A 25744-nucleotide genomic window follows, 5' to 3' on the forward strand; every position below is an offset into this window, starting at 1 on the left:
ATGTGAAGCAGAGTGTAGTGTCGAAGTTTCATTACACACTCGATCAGGCGAGTTAAATCGATAGAAATCTACGCAGGTTGCAAAAGTGATGAATCTGATTCAGTTCAAGATACTGGACAAATGTATGTTTCAAAGATGGAAGTACTACACCCACGTATACGAGTAATACACGTTTTTACGTAAAATTGCCAAATGTTTTGACAGACGTGATCATGAAGAGACACAGATCTTAAGTGCAACGTTTTACAGAAAAAAAAGCATGGAATCGGTATCCGAAACTCTTAGTGTATCACCTATTTCTATCAAATTTCTGCCTTTTAGTGCAGCTGAAAATAATGATTTGGTTTTCTACAAATATGAATTCAAACATTCTGTTGCAGACAAATGACCTTAATTGTGAGTCCTTCAAATGTATGATAAGAATATATTGGTCCAAGGGGGATAACTCTATTAGACAGGTCAAGGCTGTCCTCATTTCATTTCTCCAAACGGAAATCGAAGCATCACAATCAGGTATATTTATTACACTGTTTGCAAGGTCAACATTTCTTTCACGTTGTTGTTGTAATGATCAGATCATGAATTGAACAATCAGAGACTTAGTGTCATCGGACATACAATATTTAACTTAACCGTGTAAAGGTTGTCCGGTTTTCGATCAACTGATATCAATTTTTTATTATTTCTTAAGGAAATAAGGACACACTGTCACGAGGAACTACAATATCCTGACTGGGGTTGGGAGAGGTGTTATCCAAGTGTTTAAGGCATTACACTGAAGGTCTAGGTTCACTTCCCCACCTATAGTACAATGTCTGAAGTCCATTTCACATGTTAGCTTCTGTGACGCTGCTTGGGTATTGCTAAATATGGCCTAGAACCTTACTTCACTCACTTATGCAATACAGTTCAAACAAAGTAGGGGATACTGGATTTACAAGTTTGATAAAATGCAAATGATGAAGCCAAGTAGGAAACAGATGATGAAGAGAAATTATGGGAAAATGTGAAAATTTATTCTATTCCTTTGGAAATGTTTCATTTAGATGTATATATGTTACTTTTACTCAGATGCATTTGGTAGTGGTATGACGTCCCCTTAGTTTGTTTGAATGGTATATATTATCTTTTCTGAGTCTGCATTAATGAGTGTCATTGATGTGTTTCAGAGAGACCCTGCCATGATGTATATTCTGACTGGGAGACTGCTGACTGGTCACTCCAGGACACTGTCCTGTCTACTTCCGGTCACTGGTCAGGGCACCTGCTATCACTGGTCAAGTATTCAGGCATATACTGACCCACAACAAGGACAAATTGAACACTGGAAACATCTCAAATACAGACAGCAAATTCCAAACTCTAGTAATTTTCACATACCTAGTAACTCTCACATATCGAGGCGTCTTGAACATGCAAAAAATCCATTAAAACAGATTCCTTATCAAGATGCGAAGAACATTTTACCAACATGGCATGGTCCAGATATGCATCTAGCCAAGTTTCGATCACCAGCGCTGGGACACGAGATATCGACATCTCCTCCATCACGCTCGTTTCATTCACTGCTCCGCCCAAAGACTGTGTTCCAGCCTCATCCTCTCCTGAATACACGTCATGGATTGATCAATACAGGACGTCCAGTTAGCTTCACCACTTCCATCCTTGAGTCCTCACCACCGTCAGTCCAGCCTTACCTGAGGCTCATCCGCTTTGATAAACCCATAGGTAGGACATATAGTTCTCCAGGAGCCCAGAGAAGCTGGACAAGGACAAAATGAGCATAGAAAATTTCCAGTGACACATTGAAACAAATTGTTGCATACCAATTATTCATTTAAAATGTTCGATATGCAAAAAGTTTAAAACATATGCATACAGAATAAATTTATAAAGATTGCGTGAGTAGTGAAAAAGACAGCGTTTGCTATCAAATTGTACTTTTAGTACAGGACATGTGTTGTACTGTCAGTATAGGAGGAGTGATTTTGTATGAAATCATTTCCGTTATATTTAAGATGATTCTGATTTACTATGACATAAGACAGCAGATACCTGTGCCCATGTGCACAAAGTGATCTTAGTGCTACAATGATTGTAAATCCCCTTCTCCAACATAGGCGTAAGATAGTTGTAAAGCTAAGTTCACCCTGTGCAAGTAGGCCCTGCCTAGTAAAACTTACTACATGACATATACATAGCAGGAGAAAAACCTTCATATAGAAAGCAGCAGGTAACGGAATATGAAACATTCATAGTACTTGCTCCAAAAACTGCAGTTGTTACAGGATCTACATGAGCTACATCTTGTCTGGAGCACTGGTTCACATTCTGTGGATTATGTCCTTTATATGTACAATATCAAGCTACAAGTCACTTCATCAGTTGTCAGTTACACTTGTTCACAATGTTAATCACTTCAGTGTCCAGTCAGTTGAATACAGGCTGACTGTGATGAAGCTGAAAATTGTTAACATTCTTCCCCGGAGACATGCAATAACTGACAACTTCTTCACTTGTCCATGCCCTCTCAAATACAGAAACCAAAGTTTAACCTGTAACAAAAGTAAGGTACCTATCTCAACCCCACCCTGTTTTGGAACAAGTGCAAGGTTGTCATAATGTTCATGTTTGGTCTTGCCAGGGACGTACCTACTGTTCTGGCCGTGCACCTGGAGCATTGCTATGGCTGCTGACCCTGGTTATCTCCCCGACCCCTACTTCCTGGCAATGTTCGGTGCTGGATCCTTCCTCATGAGAGGAGCTGGCTGTATCATCAACGATATGTGGGACAAAGACTTCGACAAGATGGTGTGTTACATGCTCCTATTCTTTTAAAGAAAGAGTTATGACAATATTCCTTTTGTGAATGCAGATGTGCAATCCCATGGCAGGTCTGCTGGCAATGAGTTCAAATCCCTGCTTCGGCATGAACACTGACCGGTCATTCCTGTGAGGTCATATATCACTTTAACTTTTCCTCTCAAGCCAGGCTTGCAGTGTCAGTACTGAACCCAGCATATACATAAAGTGGCACATTTTGCATAGGTATAATGAAATGTTGATGGTGAAGAAGACCTGATTTGTTGTAGATAAAATGTTCACATTTAGCTGTGAAAAGGAAAACTTTGTAGAAATAATGTTTAACTTGTATGTCATGTGAGAGTGTAAGTGTTTATCACTCAGCACCATTGTGATGTTGCAAAGGTTTTATTAATATTTTCAGGTTGAAAGGACAAAGACTCGGCCTTTGGCATCAGGGGAGCTGAGCTCATTCCAGGCATTGGGGCTACTTGGAACTCAGCTTTGCCTTGCCCTTGGTATACTGCTACAGTTTAATACCTACAGGTGGGTGTCACATTAACACCTACAAGTGGGTTTCACATTAACACCTACAGGTGGGTTTCACATTGACACAAAAAGGTGGTTTTCACATTGACACAAAAAGGTGGGTTTCATATTGACACATGCATCAATGTTTCAGATTGACACTTACAGGTGGCTTTCACATTGACACACAGATGAGTTTTACATTGACACTTATTGGTGTATTTCATACTGACATATATGGGTTTGACGTTGACACATACAGGTGGGTTTCACATTGACTCATACAGGTGGGTTTAACATTTACTCCTACGGATGGGTTTCTTTTTGACAAATACATGAATGTTTCAGATTGACACTTGCAGGTGGGTTTCACATTGACACACATAGATGAGTTTCACATTGACACTTATTGGTGGGTTCCATACTGACACATGGGTTTGACGTTGACATATACAGGTGGGTTTTCACACTGACACAAGGTGGGTTTCACTTTGACACAAGGTGAGTTTTCACATTGACACAAGGTGGGTTTCATTTTGACACAAGCAGATGGATTTAACATTGAAACATAAAGGTAGGTATCATATTGACACATACAGGTAGGTTTGACATTGACACTTACAACAGGTGGGTTTCACATTGACATAAAGTGGATTTCACACTGACGCATACAGGTGGGTTGCACATTGACACCTACAGAATGGTTCCACATTGACACCTACATGTTGGTTGCACAATGATGCATACAGGTGGGTTTCACATTAACACATACTGGTGAATTACACATAGAAGTTAATGTATACACATATGTATGTTAAAAGTCACATGCAACGTAAAACACAACTTTGCAGATTTCAAAGCTGTTCGGTATGCACTTACCGAAAAAATGCCAATTCAACCTATAAAGTTGAAAAAAGTGTGATGAAAGAAAAGCCTGCGAAATCGGAGTTCAAACGATTCTCTAAATTTCCCCCAGCACTGGGGAAAAAGTGGTTTCAACAGCTATGCTGTGCTGTGCCCATAACGCATGTGGAGTGAATAGGTTCGCAGAGCTTGAAACAATATTCATGCCCGGAGTATGAGGTCGTGAGCAGTAGTCTAATCTTGGTTGTGTACAAAAACAAATAAATAATCTACTCATTACATAAAAAAAATCGTTGATTGTGGTAAGCAGCCTCTGTCACAGATAAAGCTCAATGTCTGGTTTATTGACACCTTTATGTCTGCCTGCCTGTCTGCTAAAGACAATATGCAGTACATAGCTTCAGTCATTGACCACATGCAATTTGAACTTAACACCTATCAGGCTATACGCCATAAACAAAATAAATTAATTTATGGCTTGTGCACCCGACTCCTGTCTCTGCCACATTATGTAATTAGGCAGGTGTGATACTTATGCACATGACATGTTTTTATGTCTGTTGGTTACTACATCCATCTTTCTCAGCTGACTGGATCTGACGGAAACTGGCGCAAACTCATCAGTTTCAAGTCCTGCTTTGTACTTGAACGAATGACGGTTTCCAGCCACGCAGTAGTTCGCCATCTCTACTGAGATGATTTTTTATTGGATCAAATGCAGATTCAGAGAACATGTACTTACAAGACCAGATATCTCCATATACATTCTTTCTGGATAACATCTTCATCTAGTGTATATGATTTTGTTTGACAGTGGTATATGAATCCATACTGAAACGACGCATCAAGTACAATAAAAGAAGTTGTTATCCATAAAGAGTCTTGCTTTCTTGTGACTTGCCTTACGTCTAAAATGCCCATCAAAACTTTCATTTTTCTGTACACACAATGAGGCCTCAGCGTTTCAGCAAATAAACTAGCCAATCGGAAGCCATCGGTACACTTGAGTGCACAACCACCCGCAGTGACTGGGTTCGGTCTCCCATGGGCTTTGTTTTGAGGGAAGTAAGCCCAAGTACAAAATATTGCACTTTTGAATCGTGATTGTACACTTATAATTTTGTTTATTTGTAGTTTTACAAGCCGCAATGTATATTATACGACATGAATAAGTGATAATTGTGTTTTAATTATGTCTGATTTTTTGGTTGCATGTGACCTTTAAGACTAACTGTCCATGTACACTTGTTCACTCCCCCTCCCCAGCATCCTCCTGGGAGCGGCATCCATGGGCCTGGTGATCACCTACCCCCTGGCTAAACGCTACACCTACTGGCCACAGCTGTTGCTTGGTGAGTACTGACAGGCTTCACAGTAACAAAGTCAGAGTAGGATTACTGTTGTATTGTTCACACTGTTGATCAGTGATTTGTATGCTTGAAATATTTTCCACATCACCAAATGACATTTGTGAACAAACAACACTGCTGTATGTTAGTGGTGTTTGCTGTTGCTGAATTTAGTTCTACTTCCTTAATATTGAACTGGTAGTATAACATGTAAGATGTTTTGAGAGGCTTGTTTTCAAGTGGCCAGCCAGAGTCAATTGACAGTCTTTGCATGGAATAAATGTACAGTACTATTGCCAGTTGGAACTGATGAAGGGCTGATATGTATTATACACATCAATATACAAATAGATATATTTTGATGATGAATTCATCAGCAGCCAGTTTTTGTACATGAAAGTGTATTTTGTTTTAGATGTGATTGATTGGACTGATTATAAATGAAGTAAACCTCATTAAGATTGTGTTTGTAGTTAAAGGAGTTTGTGTGCAAGTAGGTCTGGGGTGATCATTCCTGCTTTCCTGGTGTGACAGGTTGTCATGGTTACTGGTGTCCTAGAGTAGGCAACCTGCAGAGTGTACCGATATACTCCCACCAGACACATGTCCCACTAGTTGCATGTCTTACTGGTCAGACTATGGAAACCGAATTAATGTTGTCAACACCCACTTTTGAAGGCAACCCCCAAACTGGACTGGGGGATATAGTGCAGATTTCTACATTGCTGATTTGAAGTACATGATATGGGCAAACATTAGGTCAGTGAGTTGAGATATTTTTTTAAGGATGATTTGTGGAACATGTGACTAGTGGGAGGCCGCCAGTGTGCCACTACACCTCCAAGACTGCATGAGTAGACCAACACACTTAGCTGATAGCACTGACCTCAACATGCAGCTAACTGTGCTGGGCTGTGTTTAGCAATGACTGTGAGTTCACAACGAGGTGTAGATGGGAGTGAGAGAAACACTCAGTTGACATTAGCAGCAAATGTATGTGATGACTATATATTAGTCCAGGAGGAGAAATAGGATTTCATAGCCTCCCCAGTACTGATTTTGTTTGACACTATTTTCAGTTAGTATGTGTATTGCTAAAGGATGTAGAAATTATTTGACATACTTTTGTGTTTGAAAATAATCAAGATGGCCAAGTTGTCACCTTGAACAATCACCTGCTACACAAAAAGACATGTCTCTGTGCACTGTAGGTGTTGATTTTCATGTAAATTTAAGTGCCAAGAAGGCAACACACGACTATTCAAAATGGCGATCAGATTGATAATAGTAAAGCTATCCATGATTAGCTGTGAGGTGTTGTCAGGCAGCAAACCAAATCTCATGAAAATGCTCACAGACTCCCACCACATAAAATGGCATGTGAAAAAAAACTGATACCACAATCTTAGAGCATTACAGGCCTTTTCATGAGCCCTAGACATCATACTAACTGAAACTAGTGTCAGACCAAATCAGTACTGTGGAGGCTATGACATCAAATTTTTCAGCTGTCTCCTCCTGGACTATAAGCAAATGGTGGAGAGACTGATCAAGTATCAAAAATTCAAAAAGACTATCGACTGGAACAAGTAAAAAAGATAAAGCATTGCTCCATGTATTGTTTAAGGTGGAAAAATAAATACATCAATTCTGTGTGAGTAATGATAGTGAGATACATAATGATGCTTTGCATTCTGTATTCTGATGAAATTAAATGCAAATTCTGCATCCATGTCAGTATACCAACATGTTTTTCATATGTCTGTTGACTGAATCAGCAATGGCTATGAATACATATTTTACAGCATTAAGAGTAATATTTCATTCAAAAATTAAAAAAATGATATCATCAAGTCATTTATGAAGGCACTATTGGTAGTGTGGTGATTACATCAGGAGAAGATAGTTGAACAGTTTTCAGTGGTATATGTTTGTGTGATCCGTTTTATTTTAAACAATCAATGAAGCGTGAGAATGGTCGTATGTTTTCAGGTGTAACTTTAAACTGGGGTGTCCTCCTGGCGTGGTCGGCACTCCGCAGCACTCTGGATCTCACCATAGTGCCGTTATACCTGGCTTGCGTTGTATACACTGTGTTCTATGACACTATCTATTCGCACCAGGTACTTGCAGACCACTACTTACATATGTTGTCTCCATCATGGCTGAGTTTGAAGGTCTTTTGGAATATTTGGTAGAATATTTCATTTATTTCATATATTTATAGTTTTTTTTAAGTAGAATTTTTAAATATATATTTTAGTATATAAAATATATCCTATCTATCACCTGTGTTGCAGGAATAAGATTTTTTAAGCAGAGGAATATTTTTGTGTTGTCATGGCAGCATGCACCAGGCCTGAATAAAATTTCTATCTTTATGTTTAGAAATACTTTTGCTACTACCAAACACTATGAATGACCTTCAAACCCACACAGGAACTGACTCAATCAATGGATGAAATCTGCCAATGTAAAATATTGTTTAGACAGTAGGAACAGTAAACTGTAAGGTCTGTAGGTAGTGCACAGAGCATGTTACCATCTGCTTGTCTGGTTCCTGCATCCTGCTCCTCACCCTGCGTTGTCATGGTTACTGATCCTCCCTATTTGTTCATAAACGTGCACTGTAAATCCCACAGCACATATCTGGAGACTAACTGGTAGATGTATAGCCTCTTGTAGTCATGGAGACAGTTGCTGATGATGATAATGAACAAATGAGGGGATACGTAACTATAGTTAACGTAGGAATCCATTATCTTCCTTTCTCTGCACTTATCTTCTGCTTGTAGTCTAGCTTCTGTTTCAGAGGGATGGGTTTCCTCATAACATTCTTTCTATTTTCATATTTATAACTCCAGATATACCATTCTGTACAAAAATGTTTGAAATACAGGACAACTGTATTTAGCACTTTAGTACTGGAATGACCTGTTCCCATGGTTACTGTGTTTTCAGATGTGTGTATAGTCATGAGTGACACATACAGCTAAAATCTGTTGACGTGATCGGAGGGAATTGTTGCCAAAGGAGTAGCTTCAGTTTGCTCAAGCAGAATTCACACACACTCACTCACTCACTCACTCACTCACTGGGAAGTCCCAAACATTATCCATTGTCTTGTCTTATATCAATTTATGTTGGGATGCTGTTACTACAATGTGTTGCCTCATTCAGCTGCATGTGGTATTTTTATTAGCAAGTGTCATTTGCATGGAGCCGTAGAAGTCACTTCTGTTGTATTATTTATTGTTAAAGGCCATGAGTATCAATCAGGCTGTGATTCTGTGAGCCTTGATCACAGAACATCTGGCTCTAGTCAGATTCATTTTGAGGTGGAGATAGATGGTTCTTGTTTTATGTACAGATTTGTGCACAGCTTGTGTATGATTTTGCCAATATCACTTCTTCATCTCTACCCAGAATTTACAGTTTGTGTTTCAGATGAATACTTAACAACATTTAGAAGAGGCAGTTTCATCTATTGTACTGGTCTGCATATAACATGGGTTATGTCCCTTTGGTTGTGACTGCAAGAGAATACTTGGAATTTAACATTGATGGATCACCAAAATGTCAGTTCTACAAGGCTGATGATTATTTTTAAAATATTTTGTTGTGCTCTGTATAATTGTAGCATTCTAAATATGAATGTCCGTTCATAATATGATTTGTAAGCTGGTCCAAACAGTTAATCCCCAAGTGTTCTCTTGTAAAGACACTAAAAAGGATATTACCCATCCTCATTGTAAATCAGTTTTCCAGTTTCACAGAAAATTATTTTGGTATCTCTGGTAGGTTTCACGTTCAACTACGGTGTGCTGCTGGGGTGGTCGGCAGTGAGGGGCTATACCGATTGGTCTCTTTTGTTACCTATGTATGCGGGCTGTGTAGCATGGACACTAATATATGACACCATCTATGCTCACCAAGTGAGTATTGGTACATGGAACATTCATCTGGGGGTGATGGGGAGGTAGGAGAACCCTTCTGTGCTGACTGTTGTCAGTCATTAATTCAGGAACAGCGATGTGATTAGAGAGGGATGGGATCATGACAGTTGACACACCAAATTTAGAAAGTATAGGTTTGAATGTTATTTGGGGACTGGCCATATATTTTAGGGAATCCAGGTAGTGATGGTTACATACTATCAGAGTCAGGTTGTAGAATATGATACAGTCTCAGTCTCACTCCCCCTATCAGAGGGAGTGCAGGGTTTCACGAAAACTTCTTGTAAGGAAATTTATACATTTTTGGTAAGGGTCATCAAAAGGGACATTTTACAATTACAGTTGCCAAGTCAGTTGGCATTTTGTATTTTCAGAAGGGGGTATGAAAAACGAGGACATGGTGAGGGTGATCCAAAACTACATGTAACATCTACATTTTAGGAGGATTAAACGTCTGACCCATTCCCCCTGTATTAAGTGACCAGTCTAGGTTCATGGCCACTCCTGAGGACATCATATTTGGTGAACTACTGAACATAAGAGTTAACATTCTCAAGAAGACAGTTCAAACTGAACACAGCTGACTAAGTCGGACAATGCTGGACAAGTTGGGTTTTTTTCTGATATTTTGTTGTTGTTCAGTTGAAGTTATTTGGGACTCACTAGACCTTATAGACTGGAACCAAGGCAGCTTGATATTTTTCTATAACGTCTGCCCAGTAATTGTGCTGTAATCCCTACTAACGTCATGAACACTATTGATTAAGACAGACTCTTCTCTAGCACTGACTGAGAATGTGCTTACCCTTTCACTGAGACAGTTGTAATTCCTCTGCTTTCTGTCCTGTGCATGAACCACTCAACACAAACCAGCAACAAGATAATCTGTTTTCAATATTATGATGTGAGACTCATGGTACCAGGGGAGGTAATGGAATTCTAAATAAGACATTTTCTGTGCATGCATGCCAAACATGGAAAGCACAAAGTAATATTGTTAAAGTTCATCATCGTAACTACCTCTTGCAGACAAATCTTCTTGTCAGGAGCATCAGTCCTGGATTTGGCATTACTAATTCTTGGTCTTTCACCACCGTACCCATGTACATTGTCTACAGTCAGTAGGCTGACATCATACACAGGTCAAGGACAGTCACTGGATTATCTGGTCCATTAATTACAGACCACTACTAGATGGATATTGCTGCATGAAGTGTTTAAACAACAAACAATAGCCAACAATAGAGACACACAGTGTCAAAGACTGAAATACTGAGCCAAGCAGCATTGTCCGACTTTCATGGGAAAGACAAACGTGAAAGTGATTAGGAAGGGTCTGTAACTTCAGTGTGTGCTTCACTGTTAGACTGTTGTTGTTAACTAACCACGTGTCTGATGTTCATGTACCAACACTTATTGTCAAAACGTAAATGAGTAAAATCTCGAAGTTGCTGAATTATGGCGGCAACAGAGACCTCAGCACAGCTCAAGTTAAACCAATAAACTTGATCCCAACATTGTTTTGAGAAGAGTTGTGCTCTATTTTTCTCAATTTATGCATGCATTTTGTTAATGCTTTGAGTTATTTCCGTTATGGTTGTACTAGTAATTGTTTGCTGACAAGTTTCTTTGATGCAAGCTTTCTAGAATGACCAGAATAGTTGTCACTTCTTAGCAGTGCTTTCGTTGAACTTTGTCACACATGGCACAAAAGACACGTCTGACATTAACACATTTTGAACAGAATAAATTTGATGCAAATTACTGGTAGTGATTATTGTTTCCTTGGTAGAAGTAGCGGTTCCTTATTTGTTGTTATCCTGTACCCCTTCCCACGTGATGTGTCAGTGAAGGTCTACACGCCTATGTGCTAGATTGCAATATTGTCAGGGTGGAAATGGACAGTACAGCTGCTTTTTGCTTCCTGAGCAAGTTTTGTAAAGGGCCATGAGTACTGAAAGTGAAATTGACAGTTAATAATTTGCCAGAGGTTCATGTTGGGCATTGAATGGGGACTAGCATGTTGTAGAAAGTGGCAAGTTCAATCAGGTATTCAGGGTTTTGAATTACTCATAAGTAATCTGAAGATCTGGTAAACAGGAGATCAATTTGTCAGTGTAGGAGCTTTTTTGATTTGCTGTCTTCTGACGTTTCTGTTGCATTTTATTCCAAACCTAATTATAATCTTCATTTCTTTAACATATCCCAGCACAAGTACATGTAAGCTAAATATTATTTATGTCACTGTTTCTCTAAGATTGTCATTGTTGTCTTTTAGTGTAATATGACACCAGTCACTAAAGCATGGTATTTTCAATATTGTAAAGTTGTGCCTATTGTTGTTTGATATTCTTACATCAATGCAAGTTGTTTGTGTGTAGGACAAGTATGACGACATGTTGATCGGCGTAAAGTCAACTGCCCTGAAGCTGGGAGACCAGACCAAGCCGTGGCTGGCCGGCTTCTCCAGCCTGATGGTCAGTGGTCTGTGTGTATCAGGCTACCTGTGTGACCAGACCTGGCCCTTCTATGTGGGTGTGGCAGCAACAGCAGCTCACCTCATGCACCAGGTGAGACAGGTGTTTGTGGACATAGTGCTAGCTTTACCAGAATTTTTGAAAACATACCCACACCTGCTTCACTTCTCAGAGTCAATAGTTACATCATATGCCTGCATACTGACATGAACTCCCAGCCACACACTCCTCATGTGTCTCGTCAAGATCCAGGTGAGAATTGGTCACAACACAAATCCCTTCAACTCACTCACTCGCTCACTCACTCACAACCAACACAACACAAATTCAGTATTCCTTCAACTTACTTGCTCACCACTTACTTACACTCTACACTCTGTGCCCACTTCTGTGATCCAGATGTACACTGTGGATCTCAACAACCCCGATGACTGCGCTGCGAAGTTCCGCTCCAACACGCAGATCGGCATCATCATGTTCCTGGCTATCATGTGTGGCACACTGCTCAGAGAAGACAAGGCTGAACACGACAAGGCTGACATCAGCCCTCAAACAACACAGTGACATGGCTGTCAAAGGAATCCACGTCTTGTGTTCCTTGTTCATGTTGTTGATGGGGATTAATTCACATTGCAAGACAAGATGTAAGATTTATGCCAAAGTCCTCTATTTCTTATTGAAGATGTATGGATGTTGATAGGTCTTAGTTCCTTCAAAGAGAAAGTGCATTGCTTTCTTCAACATCACATTCATTTTTGTTCCTCATTTACATAGCAACAAGTCTGACTCTGTGCCTATTTGTGTTCATCCAGACCATATATCAAACAGTACAAGGAATTCCTTCTTGAAAGGTTTGTACATCCAAAGACCAAGTTGTCAAGTTCTGCCTTTTCCTTACAAAGGGTTATTAGACATTTCGGTTCATCTATTTCCATGGCAACCAGTTTGACTTTGACTTTGTTCATACCACTGTGCTTGTCTATACTGTGTCTTGTAATTGAATTGGTTTGTTTTTTGACACCATTTATTCACAGGGGGTAAACGCTGTCTGTGCGCAACTGGAAGTTGGCGATCACCAACTACCATTTCCCCGACAGACAGTCACTCCGAGGAGAGAGTGAGTCCCAAACTTTATAACATTTTGGTATTTCCAAGTAGTAAATGTTTATGAAATTGACTTGTCTGATAAGCTGAATGGTCATGGATTAAAACCCCCATGTCATTTGGTCAAGACACATACTTTATTCACAACTGAAGCATGTCTTGACATGTCTGTCGGCATGGAATCAGAAATGCCAAGAAGTCAACTACTTTTGACATATTTATCAATTGAAATCATTTTACATGTTGGGGGGGGGTGGGGGGGGGTTCAGGCTGAATGAGGTTATGTAGCCACTGTCTTTAGCTTCTGTCAGTATACACAAACCGAGATATTTGCCAAAAGTAAAACTGCACTCGTTAATGGTAGTTGCTTCATCACTGTACGGACTGTTGGTTTCTTCTCACACAAGACTGTCTTGGTAGTTGCAGCTATCAAAATTTGATTCATTTGTTCCTGTCTCTTCTATTGCAGGTAGTATTACATATATTACAACAAAAGGATAGACTGCAACAATTTGTTCGGTTGCTGTTCGGTCATTAATACACATTTCCATTAGAGGTGTGACGATACAGAAATATCACAATACAATACGTATCACAATATCTTGGAACGATACAATACAATTCGATGCACATCACAATGTGCTATCTTCTGTTAAAAATGCATATTTTGATGTCAAGTAACAGTGGAAAGTTTGACATCAATTTCTATCGAAAAGTAACAATTCTCAGGTCAACGATACGTGTCACGATAAGAAAAAAAAATAGCAATATATTTATCGTCGATTAAAGTATCATGATTATCAATACTACGATACATCATTTTTTTACCATTGTTATTACTGTACAGAAAAATCAGACTTTGTAACATCATTACAGATTTGTTTCATCAAGGTTCACCAAAGGATATCTGATATTACACAACAAAATAAAGCCAAACAACATATAATTCCCATGGAAATCCATAATAGTGGCAAGTCGCGTGCACCCATCTCACTTACATTGACCTTGAAGGTTGAAGATATATGCCTCGCGTACAAAGAAAACATAGTGTTGATGAAAAGAAGTCTGACCTCGATGTTGCGTGCGGCAGCTACAGCCGTTGCTGTGAAACAGTTGTAGGGTCAGAGAAGGGTGCCATGTCCAAGGTCACTGAACTTCTAGGTGTCATTTCAGCATTGAAAGAATTGGGACACCTTGACACCTGGATGAAGTCCAACCATTTGTTACACAAATGGAAAACTCTATGGATAAAATTGCTTTCCTGTTGTATGAATTCAGTGGTATTCACGGGAAACAACTCAAACCAGTGAGTTTAGTTTTACACCGCACTCTGCAATATTCCAGCTATATGGTGATGAACTGTAAGTAACCTAGAGTTTGGACCTGACAATACAGAGATCAATAGCATGAGATTCAATCTGCTCACTTGGGAACCAATGACATATGTCAACTAAGTCAGCGAGTCTGACCACCTGATCCCGCTAGTTGCCTCATACAACTAGCATGGGTAGTAACCCAAAGACAATATTCTAACCCAGACATTCATGGGTCCTCAAATGAGATACAGAGATGAGATTAAACAATTGTGGAGAATTGGTCAAAGGTTATTTTACCGAAAAATTCTGTTTTGTGAGTGGGATTAAAAGTGCAAGTCACTGTAGGAATCAGATAAAGGTGATTTAAAGCTAGAGGTTTCCAACATTAACATTGCTGTGCCGTAAAAACACATTTGGTTGAAAACGCATTTAAGCGCACAGATGGCCCAGGTATCTTCAACAAGGTTCTTGCTAAGATATCACAATCTGTCAGTGGCACTGCTTTAAAACTTGAGCTGTAAAAACAAGCATGGAGATATACATATATTTAGGTACAGCAAGAGGCCATCACTGGAGGAAAGACAAAGAAGACTTTCGACTGACAGCTGATGTGAAAAACCATGAGCTTCATGACACAATCCAAACAACAGACAATGTGTTTAGCTCTACAAAGAACATAACATCCATTATTCTGTAACGTAAAAATGTACTGTAATGTCCTGCAATGTTCTGTAACGTAGGTGTAATAAGGAGGCTTTGATGAAATACTCACTTGCAAAATTCAAGACACAGCTATAGCTTCAAACCAAGGTCCAACCTCCAGCTGATAAATCAGACACCAACTGCCTGTACAGTTGATAAATCAGACACCAACTACCCATATAGTTGATAAATCAGACACCAACTACCCATACAGTTGATAAATCAGACACCAACTACCTGTACAGTTGCTAAATCAGACACCAACTACCCGTACAGTTGATAAATCAGACACCAACTACCTGTACAGTTGATAAATCAAACACCAACTACCCGTACAGTTGATAAATCAGACACCAACTACCCATACAGTTGATAAATCAGACACCAACTACCCGTACAGTTGATAAATCAAACACCAACTACCCGTACAGTTGATAAATCAGACACCAACTACCCATACAGTTGATAAATCAGACACCAACTACCCATACAGTTGATAAATCAGACACAAACTGCCTGTACAGTTGATAAATCAGACACCAACTACCCATACAGTTGATAAATCAGACACCAACTACCCGTACAGTTGATAAATCAAACACCAACTACCCGTACAGTTGATAAATCAGACACCAACTACCCATACAGTTGATAAATCAGACACCAACTACCCATACAGTTGATAAATCAGACACAAACTGCCTGTACAGTTGATAAATCAGACACCAACTACCCGTACAGTTGATAAATCAGACACCAACTACCCATACAGTTGATAAATCCGACACCAACTACCTGTACAGTACCTTTCATCAACTTGTACAGTTGATTTGTTTACATGAGCAACTACCATCGGCGTGCAGTTATTGTTTTTGTGAATATCTCAGTTTGTATGTATTGACAGAAGCTAAATTCTTGACACAGTGGCTACATAACCTCACAGTAGAACCTAAAAAAGCACAATAGGTGAAATGAATTAAATTAATAATGGTGTAAATACGCCGAAAGCAGTTGATTTCTCGGTCGTTCCTATCTGCGCGGACAAACATGTCAAGAAATGCTTCAATTGTCAATAAAAAATATGGCCAACTTCCTTCCAATTGAGTATAGACAGTGTTTACCCCTTACTGCTACCTTTCAGTGGCACGCCCAAACACCATGCTGTCAACTGGTGCATTTTGCAAAACAGATATCTTTAATTATTTGTATGGTTTATGTCAAACAAGTTTCACACTCCATATTGGGGTGTATCACCAAAACTACTTGGTACTTATTCATGAAACTTTGCACACAAAGATCTTTTGAATTTGTCGGTGCCAAGAGAATATGTACCATTTTATAATGACTATTATTGTAATACATACAAATAAAATATCCTGTCTTTACCAAAGTTGTTGTTTTTCAACCTCAGGTAAATAATGATAGCCCCCATTACACTGGGGGTAAGATGTCCCTCAGATAGAGTAAAATGTCTGAAAACTGATCAGAATATGAAACTATTCTAACTGAACGATCAGTTGTACAGTATATCATACATATGTCATGTACTATAATGACTGGCATGTTCCCGGACACCAGGTTAGAACTGGCCTTCAGTAACCCATGCTTATCATAGAGGCGACTAAAAGGATTGGATGGTCAGTCCTGCTAACTTTGTTGACAAATGCCATCATATCCCAGTCCAGTGCATAGATTGATGCTTGTACTGTTGATCACTGGATTGTCTTGTCCTGACTAGATTACTTACAGACTGTCACCATAAAGATGGAATATTCTTGAGTGTGGCATAAAACTTAACTCTCTCACTCCATGTCAGATAGCTCTCAAATGTCAGAGGTACCTTATACGATCTGACTCTGCTGTCTGTGTGACATCACACCCTAACAGCATGGATATTGGTCACAGCATAAACCCATGGTGCACTCATCACATATTACAACAAACTTACCAGGAATATTTCATCAATATTATTTTATTTCCCTCTGCTCTGGTGACATACACTATGTGTACAGCAAGATGCTACTGTACAGTGATAAATAGTTGCCATTACATGGAGGCCCATATCGTTTGTACATATTTACAAACATACACTCACAACAAATGATTCATGAAACAATTGTGTCAAAGGTACACTGACAAAAATGAATGGTGTTGCCAGGCTGATATCAACTTCTTTGTTCTTCTGCAGCATTTACGTACAGGTGCCTGTAGCCTTATGAAGCACGTACATGCATACATACCAAAATCTTGCATTTAAAGAAACAACATTTGAATATTTTAACTCTGTCTCCACTGCTTCAAACTGTCACAATATTCAAAAGGATGTTTTGACAGCTTCATTATGTGCAAGACAGTAACAAGGGTTGATCCCCTCTCTCGTATAAATGTACACCAATGAAAAGGAACTACCTGGTAATTCAAGACTTGAATGTTGACAAATGACAGACATCATAACAGTTTCTGTTAACACCCTCCATATGTCAGGGTGGTCCTTTTCCACAGGGTCAGTGCAACAAAGGATCTCTGTATCTTCTCGCACACCCGTAGAAAGGACATGGCCCTGCTTAAGTTATCACCTGACTTAGGCCTGAATCCCAAATATCACCCCATTGATCCCCTCAATATCCCCATATTGTGTCATGACCCGGTCACGTACTGCAGGCCCCGCTGTAACAGGTCGACCATCACTGGGTAGATGGGGGCGTACTCTTTGCTCTGTCTCTGTCGGACAAGCCTGGTGTAGGCTTCTAATGCTCCCCTGGAAAGTAAAGTACATACATATATCAGTAAAGTCAGTAAAAGTGTTGAACATCCACATATTGCTGGTCTATAAACTGTTATGATCTGTGTTTTGAGCAGAAAACGAACAGCCAACCAGCTGCAGTGGCAAAGATTAGTAATGTGATTAGACAGTTATGTAATTGTAACTGTTGATGTCATAATGATCTGCAAAGTATTGTGATGCAATTGCTTCCTTCATCTCACCCAAGTCATATTTCCTAGCTATGTAAGTAAGTTTTGGATGATGAAAGGGTGTAAAACCCAACTTACTTTCCAAATCATAAGGATATTTTCTGCTCTACTATCAAACTCTACTTAAGTGTCTCTCACAGTTGAAAATATTTGTGACCTTCGAATAAAGTCATTTTCCTAGCATCACATACACAGACATCTGTCCTAGGGCTGGGAAGAGTCCAAATTTTCTACCCTGGTACCCTACCCCTACTACTCTACCCTGTGTTATGTTACCATACCCGTTATGTTAATTCCTGACCTCATATTTGCTAGAAGTGGCAATATGTTCTACAGCTCGGTTACTAAATTTTCAATATCTTAACCATGTATTATGTTGAAAACAATGTCTGCACAATTATGTCTAAATCTTCAAAGACAATACAACCTTTTAATCATGAAAGAATAACATATTACATTATTCAAGGGATAAGTCACATGATCAAACTGGGTCTGGCTGTTAGGACGGGTACCAAACTCCTACTCATTATCCAACCGTTCCGGGTATCTGGGTTATGCATCCTAGCTCTAGTCCATACTTGACTCCTTACTTGTAACGCAGTGGAAATTAAACTAAAATATAAATTTCGACTTACCCTTCAAACCAAATCTTTTAACTAACTAAACATGAACTCCCCTTTAAACAACTAAACGTGAAATCCCCTTGTAATCAACTAAAAGTGAAATTCCCTTGTAATGTAATGAAATGTAAAATATATGCAATGAAAATTAAACTAAATATGCAAATCTGTCTATTTAGTTAATCCTACTCTATCCATCTATCTATCTATCTATCTATCTATCTATCTATCTCTCTAAATCTTATTCCTATTTCTATTTTACTGTTTTGTGTCACAAACTACTTGAGAGCTACTCGTCTTTTCTGTCTCCAGCGCTCAACACTCAAAATCTGCCACATGTTCAAGATGCCCAGATGAACGGTGCACAAAATCCCGTGCAGCACGAAAAAGTCAATGATATGCTCCGAAACGGCTGCGTTTATGCCATCAAACCACAACGCCCGTGAACACAATCACAAACCCTTCAGAACATGCCCCCTTCCATGATAGACTCCTGTCTATCATCATCTATCAACAGCAATGCAATCTCAAACCAACGAAATAAATGCTAAAATATTCAACCTATTTACAACAAACACTGTTCTAAACTTGAACATTCTACTTTATTTACACTGGCACCTTTTCTTTCTGGTTCAATTGCTATATTCCAGAGGACAAACCTTAGTCACTGGCCTAGTGAACCTCGATTGTCCAACTTGTACTTCAACCACCCTGACGTGGCCATCTTTTCCTGGGTATGTTTTTACTACCCTTCCCAGAGGCCAAGCTCCTCGTGGGTTATCTTGTGACACGAGAATAACAACATCATCAACTTTGAAATCTCTTGAGGGTGTGACCCACTTTTTTCTGACATTCAAAGTTGGAAGCCACTCTCTCATCCATCTCCTCCATACATGCCTGATGAGTTCCTGTATCCGTCGCCAACGCTTTTGAGGGGCATAAGAAGTGGAGTCTATTTCTGGAGCAAAGTCTCCCCCTGGTTGCCCATGAAGAAAATGGTTTGGAGTAAGAGGAACATCATCTTGAACGTGTGCACTCTGATATGTGAGTGGTCTAGAATTTAACAGAGCTTCAACACCCGTAAAGGCTGTCATCAATTCTTCATCAGTGACATCACTTGACCCAAGTATCACATAAATCGCACGCTTAGCTGACTTGATCATGGATTCAAAAATTCCTCCAAAGTGAGGAGCATTTGGCGGATTAAACCTCCAAACTATGCCTCTGTTTGACAACTTTGATTTCATGGTGTCTGAATCTAAAGATTTCACCAACTGTTTAAGCTCTTTTACGGCTCCAACGAAATTTGTGCCGTTGTCAGATACCATCTCCTTGGGCCATCCTCGTCTATGTGCCATACGGAAAAGAGCATTTAAGAATGAATTTGTGTCTAGTCCGTAAGCAATCTCTAGGTGTACAGCTCGAGTAGCTAGACACGTGAAGAGACACAAATACCTCTTATGACGGCTTTTTCCTCGGCCCTGTACCGTAAGAAACGGACCAGCAAAGTCCACTCCAGTTTGAACAAATGCTCTCATTGAACTTACTACTCTACTTTTTGGAAGACTTCCCATGAGCTGTTCTGCTGGTTTTGCCTTTTGTTTTTTGCACCAAGCACATTCATTTTCCCATTCACGGATCTCCTCTCTTGAGGATACAATCCAGAACTTTAACAACAATGAGGCCAGTGTGGTGTTGGTTCCCATATGAAGACACTTTTCATGGTGGTGTTTCACTATGAGTTTCGTCACCCAGCTTTTCCTGGGAATGATTATTGGAAACCTAGCCTCCCAAGAGAGCACATCTGCAAATCTCAATCTGCCATTTAACCTCATCACTCCCGTTTCATCCAGAAAAGGCTGCAATCCAATGAGTCTACTCTTGGATGCTACTCTCTTGCTCTGTTTCAGTGCCATATACTCAGTTGGAAATGCTTCCTTTTGTTCATTTGCTATTATTTTTCTTTCAGCCTCCTCAAGTTCTTCTGGAACAAGACTGTTTTTCTGTCTGACATTTTTTGCTGTCCGACAGTTGTTTAGAAACCTGTAGACCCATGCAAAGATCCTACAAAGTCTATTCCAGTCAGAAAACCTACATGGATCTAAACGCCATGGCGTATCATCATGTTGAACATTCATAGTGACTTTGAAGTTTGATCTAGTTTTCTTTTCCAGATCTACCTTCTCGAAATCATTTTTCTGCTCTGGCCATTGACTTTCATCGTGTGCTAAGAACTCAGGACCATGGTGCCATGCTGTTGTGCCCAGAGTTTCAGGTTTACTTCCTTTGGTAAGTATGTCAGCTGCATTCAGCTTTGTTGGTACGTGCATCCACTGACAAGGTTTTGTCATCTCCTGAATATAACCCACACGATTAGCCACAAATGGCTTAAAACTTCTGCTGTGGTTCTTAATCCACCATAAAACATTCATGCTATCAGACCACAGCTTTGCATCATGAACTGACATTTCCAGACCTTTTGCAACAATCATAAGGAGTTTCACTCCAAGAACAGCAGCCATTAATTCAAGCCGTGGAACACTTACAGCTTTAATTGGAGCAACATGGCTTTTTGAAGCAACAAGCTGACTAACTGTTCTCTCTCCATGACCACTCACCAAGTATATCACAGCACCAAAAGCATCTTGCGATGCATCAACAAACACATGCAGACATGGAATGGCAATCTCTGAGCTAAATTCTATCCACCTTGGAAAACGTAATGACTTCAAATCTGCCAGTTCCATATACCACTGTAAGACCTTTTCCTCTAAGTCAGGACTCATCTTGTCATCCCATCCTACACCAGACAACCACACCTGTTGCAAAATAATCTTTGCCCTAATTGTAAATGGAGCTAGAAGCCCTAGAGGGTCAAATATCTTTGCAATTTCTCTCAAGAAAGCTCTTTTTGACACATTGAAGTGGCCATTAGTAAGTTTGTAGCAGAACTGAAATTTATCATTCTCTGCATTCCAAAGTAATCCTAGAGCTTTCACAGATGGCAGCTCGGACATCTGAATATTAATTTCAGATAGTCTGTCTGCAACTGGAATGCATTCAAGCACCTTCACGGAATTGGAGACCCACTTCCTGGCATGCATACCAGCTGTTGTCCACAGTTCATTTATTTGATCATAAAGATGTAGTGCTTTGTCTTCTGTCTCCACAGAATCCATTGTGTCATCCATGTATGTTGATTTCGCTACTGTTTCTGCTGCTAAAGGAAGATGACTCTCACATGACTTAGCATGTTCCTGTGTAACATACTGCGCAAGAAAGGGCGAACAATTCATTCCAAAGACTACCCGTGAAAATTCATACACATCTGGTTCTTTCTCCGTATTCATTGACCTCCAAAGAAATCTGAAGAAAGGCTGATCATGTTTAGGAATCTGAATTTGTAAGTACATTTCTGCAATGTCGCATATGATTGCAATAGGATGTTTTCTAAATCTTAGAAGTATTTCAACCAAATTGTTCTGCAGCTTTGGTCCTTGTTGCACAACATCATTTAAGGACACGCTGTCACATTTCGCTGAGGCATCAAAAACCATCCTAACCTTAGTTGTATTTCTTTCCGGCCGGACAACAGGAAAGTGTGGTAAGTACCAGGATTTTTTTGTTTTAATTTCTTTTTCAGGTACTTTTCTTATGTATCCCTTTTTCTCATACTGTGTTATCACATCCTCATATGCTGTTTGAATTGTCACATCTTTTGTTAACTTTTTCTCAATTTGTTTCAGGCGATTGAAAGCAATATCATAATTACTTTCAGGAAGTTTTGAACCTTCCTTCCATGGAACACCAACTGTGTACCTCTGTGAATCATGGGTAAGTGATTCTTTTACAGCATTCACAGCCATTTCCTCATCTCTTGTCAGCACAGGTTTGTATACCGAAATGGATTCAACCTCCCAGAACCTATCTACCAATGCCTCAAGTTCTTTATCATCACTTGTTGTTTTACCACCATGAATAAAGAATGAATCTGTCAATTGTCTGTTATCTGTCCCTGGGTCATGCACTTTACCAATGCACGTCCAACCCAATGGTGTTAACCTTGCTATTGGTTCACCAGGCTGGCCGCAAACATCTGTTTGAGAACAATGGAGTTCCAAATAGTCCATGCCGATCAATATGTCCACAATTGGTCTGGAACTCAATTTTGGAAACTCAATGTCATGTAAGTGTTTCCAATCACGTGCATGTTTTTGCCAGTCAATAACCTTCATCATTCCTGTGACCTTTGTTGTAGTTAGCGCAGATATGTTTATGTCCACCGAACCATCAACACTTTCTAAACCTACTTCAACAGTCATGCTATTAAAGGTTTCCTGCTTGCTGTTCAGAACATTAACAGATACTGTCTGTCTTTGACCATGTACCCCTAACTCTGATACTACGTCTTCATTAATGTATGTCTGAGTGCTAGCATCATCAAGAAGAGCATTGACCTTTATTCTTCGCGAGCCATTCTTTAGAATAACTGGAACTGTTCTGAGGGAAGATACATAATATCCATTTGTTGTTGATGACATTGTGGTTGTTTGTTTATTTTCTGTTTTACAATTTTCAGAGTTGTTGCTACTGTTTCCATAGTTCCTTGTCTGTGATTTTACCCAGTTACTGTCATGTAGTAATCTATTATGTGTCGACCGACATCCTTCAAAACCACATGGGATGTTTGTGCGACATAATTTCCCAACATGACGCGTACCTAAACACCGAAAGCACAGTTTCAGTTCTTTAGCTTTAGTCCATCGGTTTTGGATATCTAACTCTCTGAAACGTTTACAAATTCCTATTTGATGACCCTTCTCATGACAGAAGTTACAGAACTGTACCTGTGGCCTGCCAAAGAATGACCCTGACTTTTGACTGTACCTATGTTCCTTCTCTTTTGGCTTTTCAGTGATGCCTAGTTTTACCTCAGATGCAACTGTTTGAAATTCAGATTCTTTAAGCACCCATTCTCTTAAACATTCCACTGATTCCTGACGTTGGATTTCAAACAACCATCTTTGATAATTTGTTATCATTGATCCTGTCATTTTTCGCATCAGCTGGGAATACAGACAACCGTCACCCAGTTCTTCTATTTTATCAGCTTCTCTGAGACTGACAACAGTGATGTCTAAAAGGTCTGCGAAGTTCTCTAGATCTTTGGCGTTACCTGGACGAATTGGTCTGAAGTTATAAACTTCTTCCATTTTCAAAGCGATTTGCCTTCTCTTACCTCCATATTTTCTCTCCAGTCGTTCTAAAGCTACATCATAAGCTGCTGCAGTGTGCCCTAACCTTGAAATGACCTCAGAAGCCTCTCCAGCTAAGTATTGTTTTAGCTGAAACAACTTGTATTCATTAGTAGCATTGGCTTTGTCCACACATGCAATGAAGGCAGCCTTCCAGCTTTCATATTCTTTGATGTTGCCATGAAACACAGGAATTGAAATGCGTTTGAGTTTAGTCCGCATATCATCACCTATTCTGTCATCTTGTGATGCTGTATTAATTCCCTTCCAAGCATCATCTCTCTGATCTACATATGGAACACCTTGTTTATTAGATTCATTAACACCTGTAGCTTCATGTGTAACAGTGATGTGTTTCTTTGTGTCATTTGTGCGAAACAGTCTTGACATCCCTGATCTTAAACTAGTAGATGAACTTTCATCTGACCTGCCGCTCAAATGAATTCTTGCGGTTTGTATAGTCTCATCACTAACTTCCAGTACATCATCCATTTCTTTACTGGTTTTCTTAGCTTGATCACAATCATTACCTTGGTCGTATGCCTTGGAGAGTTCATACAATAAGCTAACAACCTTATCCTGCAGTGAACTCACCTTATCTATCTCATCCCTAACTGCTTTCTTTGTGGGAAGATGCTCTCCATCAATTAAACTCAGCATCGTGTTCTGATCTTTTGTCAGTGCAGACTTAGCTGCTGCCTTTGGTTTTTAAGCTGGGCATTTCTTAACTCCAGCTTGTTAACATCACAAGTAACCTTTACAGACTTCTTCACTTTATCTTCTGATTTGTCTATATCAGACATGTTTGTTGATTTATCAACCAATGTAATGAAACAACTACCAAAATAAAAGCATGTGTCTATGACACCTATAAAAAAACTATTACTATCCCTAAGTGTAGCTAGTGCAGAATCAGAGCAACCACGCTCTGCTACCAATGTAACGCAGTGGAAATTAAACTAAAATATAAATTTCGACTTACCCTTCAAACCAAATCTTTTAACTAACTAAACATGAACTCCCCTTTAAACAACTAAACGTGAAATCCCCTTGTAATCAACTAAAAGTGAAATTCCCTTGTAATGTAATGAAATGTAAAATATATGCAATGAAAATTAAACTAAATATGCAAACCTGTCTATTTAGTTAATCCTACTCTATCTATCTATCTATCTCTCTAAATCTTATTCCTATTTCTATTTTACTGTTTTGTGTCACAAACTACTTGAGAGCTACTCGTCTATTCTGTCTCCAGCGCTCAACACTCAAAATCTGCCACATGTTCAAGATGCCCAGATGAACGGTGCACAAAATCCCGTGCAGCACGAAAAAGTCAATGATATGCTCCGAAACGGCTGCGTTTATGCCATCAAACCACAACGCCCGTGAACACAATCACAAACCCTTCAGAACATTACTTACTTGATGAACTTGAGTCTGTCTGCTTCATCAGGGTGGTCGTCCAGCCACTGGGAGTACCGGCTTAATGACCAGTCGGACGCCTGAAACGCGGTATTGTGGGATACTATAGGAAGGTTAAGTATGAGTGTGTGTGTGTGTGTGTGTGTGTGTGGTGTGTTGGGGGGAGCTGGAGGGAGGCTGGTCACTTCAAAGCAAAGGCATAGATTAGGCCTTCAGTAGCAAATGCTGGCCATAAATGATAACTCTGCTTGTCTTATGAGGCATTACTGGGATCGGGTGGACAGACTCACTGACTTGGCTGGCACGTCATCAGTTCTCAAAAGCAAAAATTGATGCTCATGCTGTTGATCAATGGATAGTCTGGTCCAGACTTGAT

General features: G+C 39.6%; 2 protein-coding genes across 2 annotated transcripts in view; one reads left to right on the forward strand and one right to left on the reverse strand.

Annotated features, from left to right (window-relative positions):
• Positions 1-440: 440 nt before the first annotated feature.
• LOC137296359 (4-hydroxybenzoate polyprenyltransferase, mitochondrial-like) lies at positions 441-16483 on the forward strand. The gene is made up of 8 exons (XM_067828141.1): positions 441-513; positions 1170-1728; positions 2645-2811; positions 3227-3348; positions 5461-5546; positions 9345-9478; positions 11881-12069; positions 12376-16483. Exons 2-8 carry the CDS (start codon positions 1182-1184, stop codon positions 12538-12540), a joined length of 1410 nt encoding a protein of 469 aa, XP_067684242.1. The 5' UTR covers positions 441-513; positions 1170-1181; the 3' UTR covers positions 12541-16483.
• A 567-nt stretch (positions 16484-17050) lies between these two features.
• LOC137295599 (conserved oligomeric Golgi complex subunit 5-like) overlaps positions 17051-25744 on the reverse strand; it is a 41101-nt gene continuing 32407 nt past the window's right edge. Inside the window, exons 21-22 of the mRNA XM_067827029.1 lie at positions 25369-25448; positions 17051-17856 (exon numbers count right to left, since the gene is read on the reverse strand). Coding sequence (XP_067683130.1) covers positions 17736-17856; positions 25369-25448 — 201 coding nt within the window. The 3' untranslated portion in view covers positions 17051-17735. The remainder of the gene's footprint in view (positions 17857-25368; positions 25449-25744) is intronic.

This window comes from Haliotis asinina, chromosome 9 (genome assembly GCF_037392515.1).
Source record: "Haliotis asinina isolate JCU_RB_2024 chromosome 9, JCU_Hal_asi_v2, whole genome shotgun sequence".
NCBI lineage: Eukaryota > Metazoa > Mollusca > Gastropoda > Lepetellida > Haliotidae > Haliotis > Haliotis asinina.

Bases quoted from the DNA above. Each gene is read 5' to 3' on its own strand.
- LOC137296359 (XM_067828141.1), top strand. From the start codon at position 1,182: ATGATGTATATTCTGACTGGGAGACTGCTGACTGGTCACTCCAGGACA. The intron at 3,349-5,460 runs GTGGGTGTCACA...CCCCCTCCCCAG, and splicing joins CTACAGTTTAATACCTACAG to CATCCTCCTGGGAGCGGCAT. The intron at 9,479-11,880 runs GTGAGTATTGGT...GTTTGTGTGTAG, and splicing joins ACACCATCTATGCTCACCAA to GACAAGTATGACGACATGTT.